We start from the raw sequence: 19,400 nt of genomic DNA, 5'->3' as shown, positions 1-19,400 counted from the left end.
ATTTGATGAACCCACAGTTCAACAAAAAAAACAACAACAACAACAACAATAAAAAAGAAACCCTGTTATCCACATACGTGATAAAAAGAGAAATTCTCCAGCATCGTACGAACCTTTCCTTCTCTGCCGGACGAGAACGTGTCACCGAGGCTCTCCCATAAGTTTTTCTTGTTTAAAACGCCGCCAGGTTTTATTTCCTGAATATCAGAACGATAACCAAAACACAGTGTGTCATCTGTGCCTGATGTGAAGGATGCTGCTGCCACGAGGAGGCAAACTTCCTCTGACTGTTCTGTCAAACTGCAGTCGATTGACACCAGATGAAAACATTCAAAGTTGCTGAAGATAAATTGATAGGAAGCAGATGACATAAAAGAACAGAGAAGACAGGAAAATGGTACAAATGAAATATTTTTGCAGATTTTGCAGGAAAAACTGACATAAAAATTGTTTGTATTTTTTTTCTACAGTTTAAAGTAAATGTCAGATAGATTTTATGTTTTTTTTAAATGGTGTTTTAATTGCTTTCTTTGCAGGGCTGAACAACCGCACGCTCGCAGTGTCAAGTGCCCTGAGTGTGGAGGAAACAACGGTACACATGCCCAAAGCCTTTGGCAATGAAAGCGGATGGCGAACGTCAGACGCGTGGTGTCGTCATTTGTTGGATAAGTTCGCGTCGAGTGGATGATTCTGAATCGCCCCAAAAAAAATTTCAGATGATCACCTCGGTGGCCTCGAGCAACAGAACTTGTTGTGATAAACCAAACAGCTGCTAGAAAATAACCAGATTTAATGTCAAAAAGGTCCCCCGGGAAGAACTAACTGCCGGCTTGTTGTGTGTGTTACTCAAAGGGGGGATGATACCTGATTATACTACAAGTAGTTCCAAACCCAGCGATCTGATTGGTCAACAGAACATTTGGAACAAATCATCATGACATCACACCCTGATCATCACTGATCATAAATATCACTCCACCTTCTCAATGGGAATATAGAATTGGAATTAAATTTGTAATGTAACATAATGTTGTTTTTACTTGTTATAGGTTTATTAAATTTGACCCATTTGGTGAAGTCGGGTCTCTTTTGGTGCTTTTTTTTTGTCGCTCCGAGCACCCGTACCGCAACACCACGGACAGCGAATTTAAGTGGTCACGCACTTAAATTTCTAGCGGCGGCTAGCTTGACCGGTTAACACACGACACGGTGCTAAAATCTTAAAAATACATGAGTCCATCGATGTCTTTTCTCATCAGATATCTTAGTTCCAACCAGGCTGAGCTAGCTGAGCAGTTTAGTGTTTCTATCTGCTGCATTTATTCAGTTTGAGAAACCGTCTCTAGAAAAGCAAATAAAAACGGACTAGATCTCGTCTCTGTTGCTAGGGGCGTTGTCAAGGGGTCGGCCTACTTCCTGGAGTTGTAAACATTGCATACGAGTAAGAGTCTACATACGCAACTGATTTATTTTCCAGTTTTAGTCATCCCCCATGTGTTGCCATGGAAACGGAGATCACACTAACAAAAACGTTTTATATTTTTAGAGCGAATTGCCCGACAATATGAAATACATTTTGATTACATATTTTATTTAGGTGGTAACTTGTATAATCGCAATATTACACTCGAGGGTGATGCTTTAACGTCATTATCGGCGCTTCTTTGATGCTTACGGACCGCAACACACTCGTGCCAATAAACACGTTAAAGCATCACCCTCGAGTGTAATATTGCTTAATTAAGAAACGTCAAAAATGTGTCGTACATCCTCGTCAAATATTAAAATCAGCGATTGCGCAGACGACCATGATGATGCAATCGAGGTAATTCGGGGAGAGAAATTGTCCGACTTACTGCCGGTTTGAAGGGCGAGCTGCACCTACTCCCGTCGTCGCCTCCTCTCACCCACTGGTGGATGAGATCGGCCACGCCCACTTTTAAACCGTCCGCATCCTGAGACACACGTGAAAAAACTAATTCACGACCTCAGTTAACCTCACCTACATCGAATTCATGGAGCCTGAAGATCATTTATATTTGGATTGTTAGACCTGACTAATAAAAATAATAAAGATAATCAGTGGCATTTTTGCTAATAATTCAACCATCTTTTATTTAGTTAGTGTTGCTCTGCAAAACATGCTTCATGTCATGTGTTACAAGAATTTCTACGATTTTCACGCAACCTCGGGGGAGTTTTTTTCCGACATCCGTCCGACAAATGTTTTGACAGATTGGACAAAAAATATATTGTTTAAATGTTATTTAAAAACAAATATATATAAATAAAAAGTGAACTGCTGCATAGTTAAAAGGGTTTCCCAGAGGTTGAGGGATTAGTTTAGAAACCACTTTAAACATCAAATAATGGACTGGATGGATTAATAAAAGATGGCCAGATCAAAATGTGGTATAATTCTCTATTCCTCATTCTTTCCATGCGTCTTCTGGTGACCGCAGAAGTAATTCATCGACAAGGTGTTCAGAAGAGGCCAAAAAGAAGCTTTTGCGTCAACATGTGGTCAGGTGGAGGCGCCACCTTGTAAGTTTCTATTGAAAAATTCAAACTTCTCAAAGAAATTGTAAAGGGAACTGAGAAATTTGCGCTCAGGGAATTTTTTTTTTTTTTTTTACCTTCGACGGTGCGACCGAGGTGGCGTTTTGGTTCCAGGCCTCTCCGGCTTCAAACAGGTTCTTCTTGGAGGCGACGGGCTCGGTGGGACTCGTCAGGTCCGTCAGCACCTGACAACCGGATCTGCCTTCCTTCGAGGACACCTGAGGGGAAAGTAAAGTGAGACTCAGAAAGTTCAGATATTACTTTTGTAAGATTTTGCAGTATATAAAAGTAGCTGTGAGACAGAGATGAGATCTGAGCTTAATTCAAATAGCAACGACGTAACTGCGCCGTCACTATCGTTGACATTTTAACGGAGACACTGACATACAGCGGATAAAATCTCCTCTGAGGTTTCAAGTCTCTGCGGAGAATTTGTCAATAATTCTAAAATAATTATGTCTGAAATATCTTTTCTCCTCTTTTTAAATGTGGTTTCACCTCGAGAGCATGCGTGTACTGTTCCAGCCTCCTGTCGATCTTGGAAACAGGAACAGGTTGCTGCGTCTTCTTTATGTTTCCGGTGCTTTAAAAGAAGACATCAGTGATCCGGTTATTCGCGGTGAAAGTAGAGTTCTGTCTGAATATAATAAGAGAGCAGCAAAATCAAAATGCATATGTGGCTTGTTGTTTGCGGTAAGCTGTCATCCTCCTGAGGAAAAGTTTGGTGTTTCCTTTCAGAAGAATTATTTCGAAAAAAAAAAATTAAGTCACTGCGACTTCTGTTTAAACCTGCAAAAATCTCAAATAAAAAGACTTAATTATTTTCTTTGGAACATTTCTGAATGGTGGAAAATGACTGGAGTGAGACATCATGTTAAACCACAGTGAAGTGAAATCAGGAAACAGGATTTCTGCAGTTATAAGATGCTGTATGCTCATTCTTGTGTATCTCACCTTCTCCTCAGAGACTCGGTTCTCTCTGTGATCTGAGGAAATAAAATCAGACAATCAAGGCTGAAAACCGACAACAATTCTTCTTATTACTCATTCTGAAAACAATATAGTGATTATTTTTGTTGCCTTTTTGCCAACGCACATCATAAAACCAACACATAAACGCATGCTTTGTAACTGAGCAAAGGCACACAAAAAAAAACGTAAAAAACACAAAGAATAAGTTGCTTCTTAGACACAGAAACATTTCTTTCAAACATCAAAATTCAAACAGACTGAAACAAATGATCTGTCAAGTAATATTTAACTGCTCACACAAACCACAGCGCACCGAGAAAATGTCACTCCTCTTCAGCATCAAGTCAAACTTTACAAACGTCCTGTTTCCCCTTCATAAGTAATCTTTTCTAAAAGCGTCGGTTCAATACTCTATCTTGTTTTACTGGACACATGTCGTATCATTCCTTCTCTCTTTTAATAAAATTATAGGTACAAGTGCGGTATAGAAATTCATGGTAAAACACAGACAACTTCACCGAACAGTCTCATTATTGAAGCAGGTTTCAGCTCAGATGCTCAGCAGACGCAGGTTTCACAGCTGGAAGACTCTGAGTGATGTAACTTGGATGGAAAATAAGAGCAAAGAGTGACGTGGTGCCGTTGACCCGGACCCGTCCTGCTCAGCAGAACTCACCGTGCATTTTCCATCCGTTGAGACTCGGCCGCTCACTTCATCCTGTGGAGACACATGGCCGAGCTGAGACGCACATTTCTGCAGAGTTTTCTTTTACTCCTCGCCTCCCTCTCAAACTCCATTTTGAATTCATTACGGAAACTTGACTTGAGGTTGCAAACGCTTGTAATACTTGTAAAATGCTTTTTAGTGCTGCAGAAAATGACATGAGGCGTGATATCAACGTGAGGTGAGCTCACACTCCCACGTGACGCCGAAGCAACTAAACTACCGATTAAAAGACTAAAACGACAATATAACACCGCAGTAAATGAGTTTAGTGTCTGAACTGTGGAATCAAAACAAAAAGTACAGCATGGTTGAATAAACGAATCTCTGCCGGTACTTACTGGGTAAAACTGTATGAGGAGTTTCTGGAGGAACAGCAGGGAGCATTAAAGAGACAAAACAATTCAGAGTGGTTAAAAAACAACAACATGCCAACAAAAAACTGCATCGTTTTATCGTCAGTAATTCATCACAATAATTCAGAGGCTTCATCTTTCGACCCTGGGTGAGGTCATAGAGGTAAAACAATATTTATATTGCAGCCAACTACAATACATTTCATGCGCACAATGTAGTAAACCGCAGCCTCAGTATAAATACTCGATGACAACTCCCGGGCTCCGTAAAGTTGCAACATCCTCACAGCAAAGCAGAAACAACCTTCAGTTTATGGGAAATGTCGTTTTTAAAGGAAAAGTCTCTAAATCCTAAACTTTATTGAAATCCAAACACAGATCAAAACTTTTGTACTTTATCGTTAACTAAGTCAATCACTTCCCGCATTCAGATTCACAAACAATACATTAGTACTACCAATTATAACGTACCAGAGCAGTACAGATTAGTAGCTGCTACGTTTTCAGTAACCAGACGAACGACGGACACTCGAGGAGACCCCGTAAAAAAAAAACAGAGCCCTTTTCCAGACCACTTCTGCTTTTTTTTAATTTTTTTTATGAGTTACCTTGAACGTCGGGCTCATGGGACCGTAGCAGTTCAACGGCTCTTCGCCTTCGCTGCTGCTGCTGCAGAGAGAAGCAGCCGATCTCCTGTTCGCCTCCTCACGCCTCCCGCCTCCGCTCTCCATCGACCTCTACACAACGTCCAAACGCAACGCTGTCAGTTTTTATGATTATTTCATTTAATGTAACCCCAGTAGCAGGACTTACTGCCGATATGTAATGTAATCCCAAGAAGTGTTTTCCACTCTGTTCTTTTCTCCCTTCTAGCGCTTTTTAAAAACGATGTGTCAGACTTTGAAAAACTTGTTCTCGCTGTTTGCCCGTACTTGTGTTATTTGGTGGCAAACGACTAATGAAAAACTGGCAGAGCGCTCTTGGTGCTAAAAACTGGAATTCTTTACGGCGTCTGACATCATCGCTGCCTCCGTCAGGCTGCATTTCATCTCCGTTCCCCCGCCAGCCGAAGCAGCATTCTTTCACTTTATTACTTTCAGATTTGGAGCCAAATTCTATGAACTGAGTTTTGTAAAAGAAAGAAAAAAAAGCATGCATGTGTTGGACGAAGTCTTTTATGCAACTCGAAGAGAAACATGGCAGTTTTTTGGAGCTGTGTCAGCAGACTACTGCTTAGTAGTTGTCTGCAAAACAAAACCCAACTTCTTAACGCCCCATTATGAGAAAGAATTGGACTGAACGGGCAAAATATTTGGGTAAAAATGCGAAGTCCATCCTGATATTGGCATTTTGAACTTTGAATTTACCCTCTGAAGCTTTTGAACCGCCAGTAACTCAATGAAGGAAATGTTTCCCCATGTGGTTCCCCCAATTTGTTTGTTCTCAAATGAAATGTAGCCTGACGAAAGCAGCTCGTAAGATGCTGTAACGAATCCCATATTGCAAACCAACGGTTACGTCAGTAAACTCATTCATCTTCTGCCAACAAACAGCACGATATGTGCGAGCGGCATGAAGACGTTTTTAAAAGTTTCAACCATGAAAGAAAGAGCAGACACATGGGGAAAACTCTTCTTACCATTTGATGTTGTCAAGTGGACGATAAGGATCATATTTGTACAAGAATTTCATCCCTTTGTTCGAGTTTTACTGTCGGTTTAAAGTCTCGTCCTGGTGTTTTGTTTGGTTTATACCACAAAAATATACACCTGCAACCTGCAGCCTGTATTTTGGAGGTTGCAGTTATTTGGTTGACCTGTGGATGTTTCTGTGTGTGTAACAAAGTATCCCGGCCAAGCGTGAAATAGACACGCCCGGTCCAGAACAGTGAAATGTGAGATGGCCACGCTTTGGGCTGTCTAGTCGTGAAAGTTACACGATTTGGAAGTGTGAAGTTTACAGGCACGTAAATGTTTGCGTAGGCTTGAAAGTTACACACTTTGATAGCGTGAAAAGTAAATGTCACGTGACGCGGGATCATGCGACCGAGGTCCCGCGACAGAGGTTTTGCAAATGGAAGGAAAAGTAGGAAAGAAGAGGATTTGACGTGTTTCATGTCAACGAGCAATTCAAAATCACAGCAAAGCAATGAAATAGACACTCCGGTCCACTACGGCAAAGCGTGAGATAGCCACGGTTGGCGATGTCAAGGCGTGACGGTTACAGGTTTTACTGTAGTGAACGCAACATGTCTATCTCACACTTTGGCAAGTAGCAATTTTTAGGAAAAATTAAACCAACTGCATGGTGTCAGACATGTGACTTACAGGAAAACATTAGCCAAAAAACACACAACTAACCTCCTGCATTCGAACCCCATCGTCTGCGATTAATGGGCTCAATGGACGCTCGTGGGAAAGGTCCATCTTCTGGGGACCATGAGTGTGCACAGAGAATTGAATGAGGATTTTATTGTCAGATTTTTATCACCTTTGGTGCATAAATACAAACCGTTGTTGGACAGTAGTGCCAAAAAAAAAACATCATCTTATCAATACAAGACAAGGATTCATCCTCTGGGGACCAAAGGACCGAGATAAGTCTTGAAATCTTGACAGCAATCTAGATGATATAAAATGTGGATTATAAAAATGTTAACAGCAGAGCTAACCTTGTTTTGCATCTCCTCCTCTTCCTCCTCCTCCTCTTCCTCCTGGTGTTTCTGCTCCCTCCTAAGGTGGAGGACCTCCTTCTCCTCATGTGTGAAGCTCAGTTCCTCTTCCTCCTGATCTTCTTCATCTCCGAGGGTCTGTTGGGTTTCTGCTGATCTCTGCTCTTTCTGTAATGTAGGCTGCACTTTTTCCTCCTCTTTCTCCTCCTCCTCCTTCTCCTCCTCCTCCTCTTTCTGCACCTCCTGCTCTACCTCCCCGTCCACCCTGCAGGCTGCTCTGCTGTGGAGGAAATAAGTAAACTGAGTTGTTGATGGATGTTCAGATCCAAACATATTAGAAGATGAAGAGGAGTAGAAAAGAAGAAGAACGTGCTCATTCTTGGGTTACTGCAGTTTAAAATATCAAAACCAGTGTTGGAAAATAATTCAGAGTATTTATTGAAGTGTTGTTCTAAAGTACAATTCAGTGGTACTTGTACTTTTCTGCACATATATTTTTGATCTTTGATTAACTATACTTCCACTACATTTAGTTTATTTATCATTTTTTTCAGATTAGATTTCAGATTTTAACATTGAAACATGATAAACTCATTAAAATGCAACACAACAGTTTTACTAAAATGTTACATAAAAAGACATGGTTACTTTTAAATAACTGTAATAATTTGAAAATGTCACATCCAAATCAAAGAATAGAGAAAAGTTCTCTTATTTCCTCTCACATTAATTGTTGCATGGCCACTCGGTTTCATTTTGTGATCTTTTGGAGGGGCCTGACACTCAGATTTGGAACCTCTGGATTAAAACTAGTTATTCAAGTTTTTTTAAGATATGAAATGTAGTCTAATTTGTGCAATATGTCTTCAGTGTTGGAATGTGTTGTCTATTTTTATGTGCAGTCTCTTTTTACTTAATCTTGCTATTTATGGCACAAATATGTATGTTTTTTATGAATAATGTTATGTTTAGTTCAAAATGCAGAATTCTATCAAATGCACTTGCCCCAAAAAAGTTTCCCCATAGGAACAACGTATCGTATCGTATCGTATCGTATCGTATCGTATCGTATCGTATCTTTTCGTATCATTACTTTTCGTATTGTATCTTTTCGTATCTTATTGTTTCAAATCGTGTCGTATCGTATTGTATCTATAAAAACTTCAGTCACTGGAGATCTTTTCCAGCGGAGGAAGTACTTTTACTTTGATATTAAAGTACATTTTGCTATTACTTTTTTACTTTTTATGTAATGTATATATCTTGTGTATAGGATGTGTATGTATCTTCAATGAGTATTTTTATACTGTGGTATTGGAAGTTTGTATTTGTGTAAATTATTTTCCACAGTTTTCTTTTGCACCTGAAACTAAATGGTTTTCTCTTTTAAACCCAACTTCTGACCGATGAGAGACACAATAACCTCGTTATCACTGTTGAACTTCCAAAAACCAAATAGATTAAATTATCTTTTTGAAAGAAACAACTGAAATGACATCTAATTCTGGCCTATTTTGGTGTTAAAGCTTCTAAGATTGTGGCGTAAAAAAACCTGAAATAATTTGGTCTCTTTTTTAACGTTGTTGGGATTTACACTGATACTGTTCACCTGAAGAGGAACACTGATCCAATTAGCTCTTTACAAAGATGTGATGCAACACGTCCTGCTAGAAAAAGAAAAACGTTCTGCTGGAGGGAATGAGGAGATTTAACAAGCTTTTATAGAGTCACTTAATGAGGTCAGCTGTTGATGATAAAATCAAAAGCATCCTATGACATCAGTTTTTACCATCTGACAAAAATATTTTAAGTACGATTACACAACAGACTAATAGAATTGTTAATATGCATTTTTTTTTTGATAATATGCACCTTAAACCCAAATAAACTGAGTTAACCCTTTCTGCAGCGCCCCCTGCTGTTTAGAAACCAGCACCTGCAGTTTGTTTACATCAGAGAGACGTTGTTTATTAACTTAAACTCTACTCCGTAACATTCAAACGCAACTCTCGATGTCGAGGCTACTACTATGTGAAATAAGAAATGCAACTTTTATGACTAAACTATAATTATTTTTTTACAGCCAAGTGCACCATGTGTCCATTAAAGGACTTTTAATGGACACATTAACGTGGGTAAAAGTAGGCCCAAATAGCAGCTGCACTTTTGCTGACATATCAAAAAAAAAAAAGTCAGAGGGACATGTTACTTGAAATAGAGTGAGATAATAAAAACAGGACGCACCGCGGCCTCATCGTTCCCGCCACCAGGTAGGACGTCCTGTCTGCGGGTCGGCCGGCGGCGTGCTTCAGCCTGGTGTCCTGCGGTAGGAAGACCGATGAGCTGTACGACGTCCTGAATTCCTTTTTGTTGCCGGACGTCTAGAAAGAAATTTAAAAAAACAAAGAAGGAAACATTGTGTGCCTGAAAATAAACAAAATGTACCGTAAGTATAGAACCATGAAGAAAAAGTTGATATGCAATTTGTTCTTATGATTATGAAGATTATTTCTTGGTATTATTTGAGTTTTCACAACGTAAACTGTTCTCCTTAAAAAGTTATAATTCATCCTCAGGGGAACAAGAATGTCCGAACCATATTTTCATGACATTTCATGAGAAATTTCAGCCCAAAAAAAAAGTAAAACACAATTAAGATGGCGTTAGAGTAAAAGACGGGGGTGATTCCCATCTTTTACTCTCACGCCATCTTAATTGTGTTTTTCCTGTAGAATACATCCTCTGGGAAACATGATCATCTGTACAAAATGTCACGACAATAATCGGAAAGTTAGACAGGGATTGTTCAGTCTGGACTGATGTGGCGGACCAACATGAAGCTGAGTGCGGCTAAACAACCCCGTATCAGGGTAAAGCGCGTAAAATAGCCACGCTCCGTCCTCTATAGGCGTGAAAGTTTCACGTTTTGTAAGTGTGAAACTTAATGTGACGAAGGATCCTTAAAAGTAAAATTTTCCTGTAAATCACACTGCTGTGTGCATGCAGTAGGTTTCATCTCCGTCACGCTACAGGCAAAACGTGAAACTGTCACGCCTAGAGGGCCCAAAGAGTGTGGCTATTTCACGTTTTGCCGTGATACCGGGATTGGGTAGAAAATATGGAAATTACTAGCTGCTAATGGACACAGCCCGATGGTGAGGAAATAAATATCAAAACAAATGACGTTGATTTGACTTTGAGGTCTTGAGTCTGAACGAAGCGCGTGGAATAGCCACGCTGTGGCTCTCTAGGCGTAACAGTTTCACGTTTTGTAAGTGTGAAACTTAACTTAACGGAGGATCCTTCAAAGTTTTACTTTCCTGTAAATCACACGGCTGCATGCATGCAGTAGGTTTCATCTTTGTCTCGCTACGGGGAAAATGTGAAACTGTCACGCCTAGAGGGGCCAAAAAGCGTGTCAATTTCACGTTTTGCCGTGATACCAGGTGGGGCTGAAAATATGGAAATTACTAGCTGCTAATGGACATGGCCTGGTTGGTGAAACTGCAATGAAAATTTGTCTGGAAATAAATATGAAAACAAATGACATTGATTTAACTTTGAGGTCTTAAGACTGAACGAAGCATCTCAAACAACGCGAACAACACAGACTCGTTAGTGATCTGTTCGACCTTCTCCGGAGGTCTTGGCGAAGCTTCCTGTGACCAGCGGCGGCTTCGTTCGGGCTTCCCTCCCTCCTCCTGCTCCTCCTCCTGCTGCTTCTGCTTCTTCTTCTCCTCCTCCTCCTCCGCCTCGGGGACCGGCGGCGCCGAGCGTCTCTGCTGCCTGGTTCTGCAGCTGTCCTGCACCTCCTGCTCGTTACGATTCTCCAACCTGTGGCTCCAGTCGCTGAAGCCTTCGTCCTCCTCCAGGACGAGGCGGCAGCTGGGCTTCAGCTCCTCGTCCGACCTGGAAAAACGGAGCGGAGAACAAACGCAAATGTAACAACAGCCGTGTCGACGGTTTAGAGGACGGATTGAAAGGGAACTTTCTGATTCAAATTAGCAGGACCGAAAGCTGTTTCCAGGACTGGATTAACCCCTTTGGTTCATTAAAAAGAAAAGAAAACTACAAGCTCCTGGATGAATGCTAAATCAAACCCTGGTTATTGTTTTTCATTTTTCATAATAGTGAGTAAAAGGGAAAATATGGACTCGACCCCTGTACACTTTTTTATTTGAATAAAAGCTCTGCCTCACAAGTTGTCTTTCTACTGACTGCTCTTGAAAAGCAGCTGTTGCGTATTGAGGAACATTTATTTTCAAACCTAATAATTCAAAATAATTTTAGTTAAAGTTCTCTTGAGTAATGTTTTTCTAAGGCTGCAGAGGGGAACCTACATTTTCTGAGCTGAACAAACAAACAAAATGATTTCCAAGGGCATGACGAGTTTCTTGTCCAGGTAACCGAGTGTCTCCGATGTCACCCGCGCCTCGATAAAAGCGTTGAAAGATGTGGCGGCAGGTGGCAGACGGGACCTGCTGCTTCGGGCTCCACGGCAACGGAGACAGGAACCATGGAAACGGCAAACAGAGAGGCGCTGCTGCCTCCCGTTTCAGGTCAGCGAAGACTGATGTTTTTTTCTCCAGAGAACGTCCAGCGGTTTTCCGTTAGTCGTCGTACCGACACTTATATGTTTCTACATATTTTCTACATCATATATAGTGACATTTACTGCTGTCCATACATCAGAGCTGTCTGAGTTACAATTGTAATTTTGGGATTTCTTTTTGCACAAATACTTGTTCTAGTCACTAAAACAGTGTAAAATATTATAACGTTTGTAACTTGTGGTGCCTTTAAATGTCACCTCTGTTGTTATTTTTCATAACTTTTTTTTTTTTTTTTTTTTTTTTTACACGTCTGTTAAGTTGCACGTGTCTCCAGAAAAAAAATGGAGAAAGTCGTTTGCACTTTTGCACTTTTGCACTCTTGCACATTTCTTCACTGTGTGAACAGCCCTGCAATGAATTTTATACGAGACATTTTTTACTATCAAAACGTCAGTCTGAATTTTTTTTGCTCTCAGTGTGCGAGACCTCAACTTGCTGCATGGAAAAAAGTTCCTCCTGATGAAGGTCCAGACTGAAACCAGTGAACAGAGGAGTATTTAATGAGCATGTTCCTTCAAGTGACATCATCTCCGACCAAACAAGCAGAAAGCCAATGGCGCAGCAGCTTTCTCAGCTCGTTCACCTGCAGCTTCGCTGAACCGACTGTGATGACACAACACTCAATGTCTTTTCCCCTTTAATCAGCACTGCAGGTGACAGAGGCTCAGCTGTAAACATAAGAACAGTTTACATCCTGCGCTCTAATCAGGTCGCACCACCATGATCAGTCTCAAACTAATACAAAAACAAGGTTTACCAGAAGAGGAAACATCAACCAGAGGAATTTTTACCCACCTGGCAAACCAAATATTATTCTTAACAAACTTATTGGTGTAGCAATGATCTACACAGCTTAACTAAATGATTTATTAAACAATCATAATTCATCAGTCACAGTGGAATCCTCATGAAGCTCAAATTGTTCCGTATATATAAAGAAAAGTGCTGCATTTATGTTTTTATTATAAACTTTAATTATTATTATCATATTGTCTCATTAAAAATGACATTTATTTGTAATGCATGTGAAGCAGCCTTTTAGCTAAAAGTCAAAGATCTCTGTGTGCACAGTTACCATTGGTTTTAAAATTGGTAGGCAACGCCCTTAAAGAATAAGTACTTTATACAGAAGTAAATTTAATTGAATAAAACAATGACACTTATTTCGGTCAGGTACGAAGCTCATACTTTTTCAAATTGGTAAATCAGTCTCCTTCAAACATGGTTCAGATATTACCAGATTCTTGACAAATCTCCTCCAAAATGATGAGAAGATATCTCTACTGCCGATATTCTATGGTGAGACATGTAAAAACATAACAGACACAAAAGATGAAAATGATTTTTTTTCCCCTTAATATATATACTAATATAAAAAATCTGTACATATTATCAATTTAATGATGACATATTTGGATAGCTTAGACTGTCCTGAAAAAAACAAGATATAGCACAAATGGTTAGCAATTATTATGACCAAGATATGAACTTAAAATTGCAGGTAGTGAAATCACCCTGAAAATCTTAGTTCGTTTTTTTTTTTTTTTTTTTTAAATCAAAAGATGATTATATATATATAAGTATATAAATACTTACTTCTTTACTCCTAATATAAGAAAAATCTAACTTTTATTAGGAGAGGAGTTTTGTTTTTGTTTCATTCGGAGATTCTGGGACAGAAAGAAAGTCTTTTGTTTACAATACTCAAAAAAAACAAAAATGATGTTCACATCTGAATGATGGTGTTTTGAATGATGCTTCCAGTCCAGTTTTTATTTTGGTTGAATAAAAAAATGCCATGTTGCACTTTTAATCATAATTTCCTACACACAAATAAAAAATGCACATAAAAAAACGTTAGATGGAAACTAAGGCTAGAATAATACTTATTATTAATATAATATAATATAATACTCCTTGTTTCTCATCCGACTGGTTGACTGTTCGCAGACCAGCGAAGCGATGCGGACAGTCGGTTCGTACTCACTCTGTGCTGTGCGTGAGGTTGTCGTGTCGGGGGGGCTCCGGCCAGGAGGGGTTCCCCTCTCCTCGCTCCCTCTCCCTGGCTCTCCTCCGTCGCTCCCGCTCCACCTCCTCGGCATCCTCCTGGCTGCGTTGCGCTGTCACCCTGCAGAGAAGACAAATAATGTTTGATACTGTTAACGTTAATGTCGTGCATTAAAATAGAAGCATTGTGCAAACCCTGTAACAAATACTCTATTATTATCATCGGTCGTTCATATGTTGTAATAATGATAATAAACTTTATATGTAAAGCACTGCTTTACAAGAGAAGGTTAACAAAAACAAGATAATGCCGTTTTTAAGACGAGTTAGCAATTTTTTTTTTTTAAAAAAGGGAAAAAAATACTTAAATTTAACATCATTAAAATAGTTTTGAGCTGTTTCTTAAAGAAAGACAGAAGACCATTAAGACCCTTAAAAAAAACATGAACATTTTATAAAAAGGTGGAAAACGCTGATTTTAACCTTCCAGAGTCTAAAGTCATATCTACAAATATCAAAACCCAGAGATATTCAGTGTACAACGATATAAAGAAGGAAGTTGTTCCCCAGCAGGAACATACACGTAACATCTATCAGCATGAGGAGACTTCGGATTGTTGGTATCCTCTCTACATGCACTTTTCCTGTTCTGTGCCACTAAAGGATCTTTAAAGTAGGAAAAAAATATATATATATAAAACTGCATGATTCCATCAGATTAAAATTAATTCTGCATCAGTTTATTCATGTTTTACAAAATTCATCTAAACATGTTTAGTGTCTTTTTTAGAATAAATCTGTTAGTTTGAACAATGTTTGGTAACACAGCGTGACAGAGGGCCAGCGAGGTTAAAGGCATCATTAAATTAAAAAAAAAAAAAAACACCTGTAAACTTACTTTTAATTCACCAGGAAAACCACAAATGAACATCTTCCATCTAGTTTTCATCTGCTTGATCACTTAACAAGTTTTCTGGTAAAGTTGGCTTCCCTTCCTTTACAGTCTCAACTTTAAGGATAGGAGTTCGAAACCCCTAAATGTTCAGATACGTGACTAAAATTATGTGGATGCTAAAAAAATCTCCCTCCAGCAAACCATTTCTCAAATGGGTTTCCTGCTGCTGCCGCAAAGTTGGAAGAATGATGTTGTCAAAGTATCACTTCATTAAAACGTCTTTTAATGGATTTAAGAAGCCCAAACCATAAAAAAAACACCCTCGGGCTGATTTTGTGTGTTTGTTAAATAGTGAGTCACTAAACGAGCTTAAAATCTCATTAGCAACCACTTTGGCACCCAAACGGACTTCATTAACATTTCCTATTTGCTACTTTTCTGGTAAAAAAAAAAGAAGTGAAATGAAATGCACCGATGGAAAATTTTATACAATGAAGGTTTACTAATTAAAAATAATCGGAAAAGAACTGGTTCTGTTTCATAGGGAGCTCATTTTAGTTCCTCTGTCTGATCGGTTTTAGTTTCCATGTGGGCGGGACTTGATAACAATAACTCCTTTTATTGTCCGAGCACATCTGGCAGAGCTGCTGTGCTGTTTCATCTCATTTCGATCTCTGGAGAGAAACACACACACACACAGGGAGACGAGGAAGAGGAGGAGGACGAAGTGGAGGACAAAGGACGGAGAGAGACTCTAACTATAATGGAAGTCTGGAGAAAGTCTCGTCAGGAAATTGGAATAAGAAGATCTTTGGAAATATTCAGTCCAGCCGTCTGATTGGCTGCTTGGTTTGACATCACCTACTGGAAGCGGTACCTGTTGTTGGGCTCAGTTTGGGTACAAAAAAAAAAACTTCTCCGAAGAGTGATCTCATTGTTGTTTAAAGAAAATTCCAGTTTATTACGAGTTGGATCCCTTTTTTTTTTTTTTTTTTTTGAACTCGTCAAGTTAATTACTGTGATTTGGTCTCGCAGAAACAAAATCGCTAAAAAATAAGCTTGACAGGCAAAAAAAACAGTCGGCGCTGAAACAAACCTTCAGGTGACTTTTTGGGAAGATCAAAATCAAAGCAAATGAAGAGATTATTACACAAACTGTAAAAATCCATCACTGAGTACTTTTCAATGACGTGTTATCACAACATTTCTACAGCATCCACTTTCACAATTTCCTCTAAGTAAAGGAATTTAAATGTGCCGAGCAAACTGTATATAATACAGTGATGCCATGATGTTCGCAAACAAGCGATCAATTTTAGTAATTTGGTGTTTTCATAATGACAAAAACAGCATGCAAGTTGTGGCGACGCAGCCATCTGTTGCAATACGCAATACCGAACACGGCCACTAGAGGTTGGCGCTAAAATGGCTCTGGCTCCATAGACTCCCATTCAACCAGTCTCATGAAATACAAAGTCAACCATTTTTATTATGGTTAACTAAAGTCACTCCTTCTTATTAGTTTCCTGGCGGTCCATCTGAAAAAAAATCCCGTCATTAATTAGATATCGGGCCTCAAAAAAGCAGAATATTTGGGGGAAATGTCTGGTTTGATTGACAGGCCGGTGGTGCAGCCAGGTTTCCACTAGAGGTGGTGGTGGTAAACATCTTTAATAAAAAACGGATTTGAATAATAAAAGGAAAAAGGAAAACGTCATAGTTTAAAGCTGTCCATGAACGCCGCGGTCATTCTGATGTGGAGAAAGTGACCTACATAACATCTGACTGGAGATTGTAGAAGGAGCCATGTTGGCAGGAGTCTTAAGATTGCTTTAAATTGATTTGATGGGTGACAGGGCTGGGTTTTTTTGTGGGTGCGGGGTGAGTCATTTGGGATCTCGTCTGATCGTCTGGACCTCGTCACTGCTGCCTGAAACGCAACGAAGGGAAAGAAAGAGCACGAAATCCCCTGAAAGGCCCACGTTGACGTGACTGCGTTTTACTCACATGCCGCTCCGGCTGTGTTGTTGTCTGGACTTACAGCGACCCTTTGGGGTCTGCTGGGACATTTAACGATGCCGCGAGGCACAAATGTGAAATTATGGAGGAGATCTGTTTGATAGGCATCACTTTTTCCACCATTTACACAATGAGGCAATGGAGGTCTGGGGAACGGCCTTTTCTTTGTGTGTGTGTGTGTGTGTGTGTGTGTAGTCTAGAGGGGGGGGGGTTCAGGAGTCAGCCAGATGATGTCATGGCCATTAAGGAAGTTGCAGCTATAAAAGAAGCCATTGAACTCGGAGCTGAGTGTCATTTTCGGTGAAGTCACGCAGAAATGTTCCACCACTTCACGGAGGAAAAATGACAAAGAGGGGCAAAGGTCGGGGGAGGGGGGAGCGCAAATATGAATAACAAATACAATGAATGAGACTCCTGGGTCTGTTAAAGGAGAGGGTGGTCCCTCTCCTTTAACAGAGGAAGACCACACAGCCAACAGCCTGCAGCAAACAATCAGGATTATTTTTACCAATTAAATTAAATGGCGTCCATCCTCCCTCTGAAAAGGAGCAAGTATGGAAAGGTGAATTCATTTTTATGATGTTTAGTGCGAAATTATGAACATGTAACATTTCTGTTTCTTTAGTTTGGCGTTCCACATGGTTTGATTCTCGGCCCCTTTTTGATTGGTTTTCGTAGGTGTTTTTTTTCAGGTCACATCTTTTGAAAACACACTATAAACCTTTTGACAGCCAATCACAACGTGCTAATTCTGAAGCCAGAAGCCCTTTAAGTTGTAGTTTTCTAATTACCACTACTATAATCTCCCATTTCCACCGGGGATTTGTCCATTTCTAATATATTTTCTTTTTGTCATCCTCACTTTCTATTCTTCAATTTAAACGCAGTCTTCATCCAGCAGTCTTCATCCAGGTTAAAGAAGTAAAGGGGTTGTTTATCGAGTGTCGCGCTGTTTGTATCGGCTGGCAATTTATCGATCTTTGTTTGCCCTGGATTTTGCCTTCAGGGCTACGTGGAGCCTGTCAGCCAATACTCAGGGCCCTTAACAAATTCTGAAAACAACAACCAGAGAATAAAAAAGGAAATTCCCATAATAATTCTCCTAAAACGAACATCAGTGAACATCAAATATAAAGCACTAAACGACCCTTTCAGCTAATTTTATGTTATCTGCAAGATATTTATTCTATATGAATAAATAAATGCAGAAAATAGCATCCAGATATTTAGAATTTTCTTTATTTAAATGAATTACAAAACATTTTTTGTTCAGCTTTCAAGAACTTCTTTCACTTTCTCCAATGTGTTTTTTATTTTTATTTTTTTTCATTTGGCAGCACAGACACAAACACTACGTTTTCCGCAGGTGATGATCCCTCTGCATCTATAAAAGATCTTCATGCTCTATTTGGCCCCTTTATTTGGTGCACCTTTACAATCGAATACAATTTAATGCAAGAGTTCTTCCGTAAAATTCTACTTTTATGATGGCTGTTATGTTGCATTTTTTTTTATTTTTTTTGTTGACACTTTCACAGAGGTGTTAATTAAAGTTACACGTTTAACGCCGACGTCACAGTCGGCGATAGATAAGTGTTGTGCTGGAGTGCATTACGTTCACAGGTGTTTCTAATATTCTGCCCCTCCCGTGGATGTAAATGAGACTTCTCGAGAGGATGCAGTCGTGTGCAGCATTTAACCACGAACCAGATAATGAAACATGAGAGTAAATCAACAAAAACAAAAATCAACATTTTTATACTTCGTAAATGTGGATCTCTTTTATGTGACTGTGTGTGGGAGAGTTTTGGCGTCATTAGAGTTTTATATACTCGCATTTTTTATGTTTTACGTGTGTTCTGGCTGCAGGGCACGTTTCCCCGCAGAGACAAAGTTAAAATACAGATTTGAAAAACAAAAAACAATCTGGCATTCCTGCCGCAGACTTAGAGACCAAAAAACAAAACTCTCCGTCTCACGGCAATTACAATAAAACACCTCTTTTTAACATGGAGATCTAAAAAAAAATAATAATCTAAAATTAGGCAAAGGTGACAGATTCTGGGTGGAGGTAAAGGTGGGAAAATCAAACTACCCCAGTTACCCCTGAAACACACTCCACATTACACCTCAACATCTCATAAAGGAAAGTTAATGCAACACATTATAACGAGAGGGAAGGACCTGATTTTGTTTCTGCGCTTTTGTAAACATAAAGTACTCTCTTTTGTAGTTTTTTTTTTCCACTTAAAAAATTATACGTGTATATATATATACACACATTACTACTGTCATATTTTCCTTACAGAAACTGAAGTATTAATACTAGTATGACAAACACAAGTCCTGCATTCAAAGTGTGATTTATGGACATTTTAGCATTAGTTTAGTGGAGTTACAGTTCATTTAAATATTTTAAATACTTAACTGACAAATAAATGCACAAAGGTAAAACACAAATACCTCAGTAACACTTAAACACAGTATTTCACCTCTTCCGCCTGTATATTAATGTTTAAATATTTCGTGACGGCTGCATTAGAGCTGCCATAAAACAATTGTTCATTTTTGACTTCTTTTTTTT

At 39.3% G+C, this 19,400-nt stretch overlaps 1 protein-coding gene across 3 annotated transcripts in view; it reads right to left on the bottom strand.

Annotated features, from left to right (window-relative positions):
* The window catches only part of LOC138637143 (lymphocyte-specific protein 1-like), a 28,795-nt gene that overhangs the window by 9,173 nt on the left and 222 nt on the right, over positions 1-19,400 (bottom strand). Inside the window, exons 2-14 of one of the 3 annotated variants that reach the window (XM_069725626.1) lie at positions 13,883-14,023; positions 10,915-11,191; positions 9,527-9,663; positions 7,283-7,562; positions 6,972-7,040; positions 5,220-5,348; positions 4,597-4,620; positions 4,208-4,249; positions 3,514-3,545; positions 3,058-3,142; positions 2,637-2,777; positions 1,857-1,955; positions 114-197 (exon numbers count right to left, since the gene is read on the bottom strand). In XM_069725626.1, the coding sequence (XP_069581727.1) occupies positions 114-197; positions 1,857-1,955; positions 2,637-2,777; positions 3,058-3,142; positions 3,514-3,545; positions 4,208-4,249; positions 4,597-4,620; positions 5,220-5,348; positions 6,972-7,040; positions 7,283-7,562; positions 9,527-9,663; positions 10,915-11,191; positions 13,883-14,023 (1,540 nt within the window). The remainder of the gene's footprint in view (positions 1-113; positions 198-1,856; positions 1,956-2,636; positions 2,778-3,057; positions 3,143-3,513; positions 3,546-4,207; positions 4,250-4,596; positions 4,621-5,219; positions 5,349-6,971; positions 7,041-7,282; positions 7,563-9,526; positions 9,664-10,914; positions 11,192-13,882; positions 14,024-19,400) is intronic. The other 2 variants (XM_069725627.1, XM_069725628.1) reach the window with 2 other exon arrangements.

Source organism: Brachyistius frenatus, unplaced genomic scaffold (genome assembly GCF_029030835.1).
Source record: "Brachyistius frenatus isolate BFR_SWC_R1_liver_20210118 unplaced genomic scaffold, ASM2903083v1 Contig_435, whole genome shotgun sequence".
Lineage (NCBI taxonomy): Eukaryota > Metazoa > Chordata > Actinopteri > Embiotocidae > Brachyistius > Brachyistius frenatus.
This window is presented reverse-complemented; position numbering and strand designations above follow the sequence as displayed.